At 33.8% G+C, this 5,706-nt stretch overlaps 1 protein-coding gene across 2 annotated transcripts; it reads left to right on the top strand.

The window, feature by feature from the left end:
- The first annotated feature begins 204 nt into the window (after positions 1-204).
- Positions 205-4,167, top strand: LOC125846975 (uncharacterized). 2 transcript variants are annotated; one of them, XR_007444430.1, is made up of 4 exons: positions 205-406; positions 1,249-1,776; positions 2,852-2,944; positions 3,048-3,379. XR_007444430.1 is itself a non-coding variant. In XM_049526693.1 (3 exons), exons 1-3 carry the CDS (start codon positions 2,942-2,944, stop codon positions 3,827-3,829), a joined length of 351 nt encoding a protein of 116 aa, XP_049382650.1. In that variant the 5' UTR covers positions 2,307-2,941; the 3' UTR covers positions 3,830-4,167. The 2 variants fall into 2 exon arrangements, 1 of the variants encoding a protein (XP_049382650.1); XM_049526693.1 differs by lacking the exons at positions 205-406; positions 1,249-1,776 and adding an exon at positions 3,584-4,167 and having other exon boundaries at positions 2,307-2,944; positions 3,048-3,149.
- Positions 4,168-5,706: the final 1,539 nt, after the last annotated feature.

Below are 5,706 nucleotides of genomic sequence, written 5' to 3'. Positions count from 1 at the left end.
TTTGAGGCAAGTAGATTTCTAAACCCTTGTTAAGTGTATGGAATTCATGTATTTCCTTGTAATATGTGTTTGGGGGTAATGAGACTTGGTGATGGCACTACCAAAAAATCGCCTTTTAGCCACGGTTGCGATAATTGTGGCAAAATTAGTTAAAAAATAAAAAATTCCCTACATAGTTACGAACTGTGGCTAAACATTTGTGGCTAAAATAGGCGGGCAAAATTTCATTCCCTCCCTTTATTTTTTCATTTGCCTCTTTTTCTATTATTTCCCTCTACTCACTCTCTTTTCTCTCACTTCACCCAAAACCAACCCCCAAAATCTAAATCGATTTCTGCCCAAAATTCAACTCTCTTCTTCAAAGTCGATTTCTGCCAAAAGCCGCTTCAAATAGTTGTGTAATGTGGTAAGTTTGCTTCGTTCAAGTAACAAATCTTTGGAATCTAGTGTATTTAAACTCAAATTTGAATGTAGGGTTTTGGATAAAGTTTTTGTTTATTGAAGTTATGAGCTTTTGAAATATGAAATTTGATGTGTTTTTATTGGGTTTTCTTGTTGTAAAGAATAGAAATTTTAGTGGTAGGTTATACATCCTACTTTATTTATGTTGGAAAAATCATGCTCACACCTCTGGAAAGATTGATGGATATATTTTCACCACAAATTTTGTACATAAGATTATACATTGGAGGAATTATTACCATAAATCGATAACCTATATACTAATATATAAATCTTGAGAGGTGTGAAATTTTGCTGGATTAGATCTCCTGTTTTTTGTTCAATGCATTTCAAACCATGTTCTAGTTATTGTTTGTTTCTGTATAAGGAACATGAATTTAAGTCCAACATTTGAAAAATTAAAGAGCAGTGCCTATCTGGGATCATATACGTTACTACTTATTTTAAGTTTTATTGGGTTTTCTAGTTGTAAGAGCACAATCATTGTTAGAAAGCCTACGAGGACGATATGCTGACAACAATAGCACAACTTCCTTAAATTTTGATCAACTAGATGACCAAGTTGTGAATGAGAATATCACAACTCCTACTCTCGGTAATGACAATTTAATTTCTTCTTCAAGTTTTGTTGGAGCTAGCTCCCAAGTGAAAAATGAGTCGTTACTTGTCCACATTAGAGGTTAGAAGTAATTTCATATTAGAGTTGATTGTTGCTTTTTATTCTTTATTATTAGTTTGTTGTTATCATTGCTTTTCATTTGTGTTAATGGCTTGTTAAAATGATAGATACTTCAATCGGAGAAGTTACTACTCAAAAGATGCAATCAGATCGAGTTTGGAACTTTGAAAAAAATTAAAAAATTATGGTGGAACTTGGTGATGAAAAAGGAAGTGCAATGGTTCAAATTTGCTTGTGAGATTTCTTGGCAAACTTTCTCAAATGTTTGTATTTTGTCCCATATTAGTTGAGTGATGGGATAAGATACCACATGAAAAAACAAAATGACAATATCAACTTATTGAGGTAACTAGCTAACTTTATTGCCATTCAAATAATGTTATCTTTTTTCAATAGGTACTGATTTATGAATACAAACATATTTGAAGCAGAATTTTGAGTTTGATTATGAGATAGGATTTAAATGGGTGATGCAATCTTTATTTGAGCGGTGAAGGGCCCTTAAATAAAAGTTACGATGTAATAACTTCTACCCCAACAAAAGTAAAGAAGAGCTACTTGCCAAGCCTCCCGAAAATGTGGATTCTATTGGTTGGACTGCCTTTGTGCATCACTGTAATGAGGATAAGATGAAGGTAATTGTTGTTCATAATTTGATTCTTTCTTTCTCTTATTTTTTGGGTAAATATTTTTTATTAATAACCAAAATGGACTTTACAACTCAAGGAAAAAATAAAAACAGAAGAACTAGGTTTGATATTCATTCGAAATATCTAGACTTGCATATGTAGACTCTTAAAAAAACAATTTCAACATAGTTTATGTTGGGTATACATTCAGTTCTCCTAGTTTTCTAGCTGACTGAGGTCTCAAATTGGCTCTCAAATATACTTTTTGAAGGATGATTTTGATCAAGACTTCATCTATTCTTCTTGGCTTTGGAATATCCTTAGTTAGACATCTGCCACAAGTGTTAAATTATCCTTGTAAGTGTCATTATGTAAATAGCATCCCATGGAACATTTCCTTTGCATTAGTTTTTAGCCTATCGCAATTCACCCTGCTACTCCATTGGACTCCTGCTACATAACAACTTTACTTTAGGAAAGTATGAAAAGGAAGAAATATGAAACTGTATAACTCCTAAGTTCTGTACATACACAATATAACTCATTTTGTACATTTAAATGTGCCTTCAACTATAAATACAATAAGAATTAGAAGTTATAACTTATAAGCTAAATTTGTACAGACAAAAATGGCTGAAAATTACTAGTTACTTATAAGAAACCTATGTGATGTCAATGAATTCTTCAAATATGTTGGTAAGTTCTTGTTTTGGCTTTGCAATGTCTGTTTTTGCTCTCTCCCTTCAATATCATTAGAGCTTAAACTCTTTTCTCGCTCCAATATCTTCCTTTTAAATTTTATATTGCATCCTTTGTGTGGAAGTAGATACTCTTTTTAAGATGTCAATAATTATGAAACAGGATATAGTTGTATGATTGTTGAGAAATCTAAATGAACGTGTTATAAAGACCACTGTGAGTCTGAAAATTTAAGACAAATTTTTGTTTGCTTTCATTAAGTAATATTGTTGGTGTTGGCTGTGTTAAAGCGATTTATATAGCTTTAAGAACTTGTGTCCTACATCTTGTGAAATTGTGCCCTTCTATTACATGTAATTAAATATATGTTTGAGAATTACAGAAATAAAGTGCACAAAATGTAAAAAATAGAAAGAAACTTAAAGTTTCGCATGTCGGTGGTAGCAAAAGCAATGCAAGGAGAAGTCGTCAAATGGTATATTTCTTAACCTTGAATTCTATTTGGAAATCATGTTATTGTATCAAGTGAAATGTGTTTCATGTTTATTTTTTATTTATATATACTTGATTAATGACAGGAGCAAAAATTGGGAAGACCTGTGTGTCGAAGTGAGGTTATTTTGTCAACTTTACTGAAGAAGGATGATAACTATGTGAATGAAGAAGGAAATATTTTAGGTGTATGATTTATATACCTGTCCATTTTCAAATTTCAGTTATGGTGTTGATTTATTCTTGTCTTTTTTCTTTGGTCCATAGCCTAGTATAAGACTCAACTAGCTATCAAAGAATAAAAACAAAAAATAACTAATGTAGGTGAGAAGTGAGCTTATTGTTCTAGCAGTTGCCTTTGTGCTACAAATGTGTCTTCCTAGGATGCTCTTCATCTTTCCTTGTCAAATAACTTTGAAATTGTGATAATTTGTTTTGTGTTCTCTCATTACACATTAGAAAGTGGTTTTCGTTTAAGTTTTAGTCAAAATAGTTGATGTCTTGTAGTAATACTTTTGTTAATATTTTTTTTTTGTATAGATTCAGTTAACTTCTGTTAGTAGTAGTGCTTTGGGGTGTGTTCTATTTGCTTTTAGTATTGTGAAAATATCCTTTCTTGTAGGATAAGATATCAGAGCATCTACCTAAAGATCAGGAACTTGCTGCCAGTTCACGTGTTCCTATGAAGATACTAGCTCATCTTAATGATGCTGTTGGAAAAGTGTATGGAGTTCAACATTCTGGTTGTGTGCGTGGTTTAGGTGGTAATGTTTTCCCTTCAAATGCTTTTGGAATGCCTCGCATTCAATTAGTTATGCGAATCTTGGTAGCTCTAGTAGTATGTCTGATCAACGTGTTGGAGACGTAGAGAAACATGTAGAAACCTTGAAAGAAAAGGGATATAAAGAGACCAAAAAACAGCTTGAGGCAACCAAATAAATGCTCTAGGGAACTAAGAATCGGGTTGTGCAAAATGAGAATCAATTGACAACTCTTCATTGCTTTTTACAAGCTAAGTTTGGTAGTGAGTTGCCTACTTTCAACTAATCTTCTTAGCCTTTAGTATATTTTAAAACAAACTATATATATGGTATTTTTTTAAACTTTTAGTATTTTGATTACTCTAGTATTTGTGGTACTTTGTATGAATATTCAAGGTTTGAAGCTCTTATCTTTTGCGACTATATGTAGAACAATGTTGGAACTTTGATCATTATTATAATAGCTAGTTTTCAGTGTATACTAGATCAGTGAATCATTTGGAAATAATTTTATTTTATCAAGTGATAATTATGTGATCACTGAGAATGCCTATCAATTAGTGTATTGATATTGGGATATATAGCAGGGAATTTATTGTGTTTTTTTTTAAAACACACTTTTGCCACGGTTGAACCGTAGCCAGTTCATATTTTGTATGAAAGTTATGAGTAAATTACCAACGCCTAAACTAGCCACGGCTAATATATGGGTAAGTCATGATTTGTTGTAGGCAAATTTACCCATGGGTAGACCGTGGCTAAACACAATCTAAACCGTGGCTAGAAGAATGTTACCATGGACGCTAAAACCGTGGCAAATTTGATGGCGACGCCCCTGTTGGGCACGCAGCTGACCGTGGCTAAGTGGCTGTGGCCAATATGTGATAGCCATAGTTTGGCGACCATTTAGCCTCGGTTTCATGCGTGGCTAAATGCGAATTTTTTGTAGTGTGGGTGGACTTGTCCACATTGATTAATTCTAATGATGAAAAAGGGGTAATGAAAGGCAATGTGATAATTGTTTGTGTGTGATGTGTTGAAAATTGATAATGGTTTGAAAGACTTGTTTAATCATTGTTGATGTTGAATCATGATTGTGTTGTGGTGAATTGTGCAGTGTTATGAAAATGGTCATCTCTTCATTATTTGTTGAACATGTCATTTGCATTGTTCTGAGACATGGTTGTGACAATTGTTATGTGAATTGGGAAAGAATAAGAAATTAAAGAGGATGTACCATTTCGAGGGACGTATTCGCGCGCTGCGATGGATACTATTTTTCGAGGGACGTATCGCACACCGCGATGGTTACTATTATCAAGGGTCGTATCGCGCGCCGCGATGGATGCATGGATAGATATGTCCCCCATGGGTCCCAGACTGAGAGGCAGCGGGTGTGTGTCATTAGGTCAGACATACATCACTATACTTGACATTGCATTCCATTGCATTGTACATATTTATCATTAGTGAACCTGATATTGTATTTTGCTAATCTTGTGAGTGCCTTTCTGTGGAACTTTGATTGATGAGTATTGAGCTTGTTCTTGAGAATATGTATTGTTAGAGTGTTGTTGTTGATATATGTGCTTGCAAATTGTGAACTGTTAGGTTAGGCTAGTCTTATACAGGTTGTATTTGTGGATGTTCGGTTGGTGTGTAAGGAGTACCCGTATTCTATCCCCTTAGCTTGTGTTTAGAGATTTACTTGCTGAGTACCGTGTGGTTTGGTACTCACCCCTTGCTTCTCCAATTTTTGTAGGTTACGAGCCTGGATTTTATGGTACTTGTCATTCTTTTCTTTTCCAAGGCTTCTTGGAGATTTATGAGGTAGCTATTTATCATCTCAGCGGACCTTCTTACTCCTATTTATGATCTTCTTCTATTCTAGAAACAAGGTCATTTGAGACTGGTGCTTTTCTTTTGAATCAATTGTAATACTTTAGAGACTTGTACATGTGACAACCAAATTTTGGGGGAATTT

The sequence above is a fragment of the Solanum stenotomum genome, chromosome 1 (assembly GCF_019186545.1).
Source record: "Solanum stenotomum isolate F172 chromosome 1, ASM1918654v1, whole genome shotgun sequence".
Classification (NCBI taxonomy): domain Eukaryota; kingdom Viridiplantae; phylum Streptophyta; class Magnoliopsida; order Solanales; family Solanaceae; genus Solanum; species Solanum stenotomum.
The sequence above is the reverse complement of the archived record's forward strand: the minus strand, read 5'-3'. Positions and strand labels throughout refer to the sequence as shown.

Coding starts and splice junctions, on each gene's coding strand:
- LOC125846975 (XM_049526693.1), top strand. Junction 3,150..3,583: donor AAGAAGGAAATATTTTAGGT/GTATGATTTATA, acceptor CCTTTCTTGTAG/GATAAGATATCAGAGCATCT.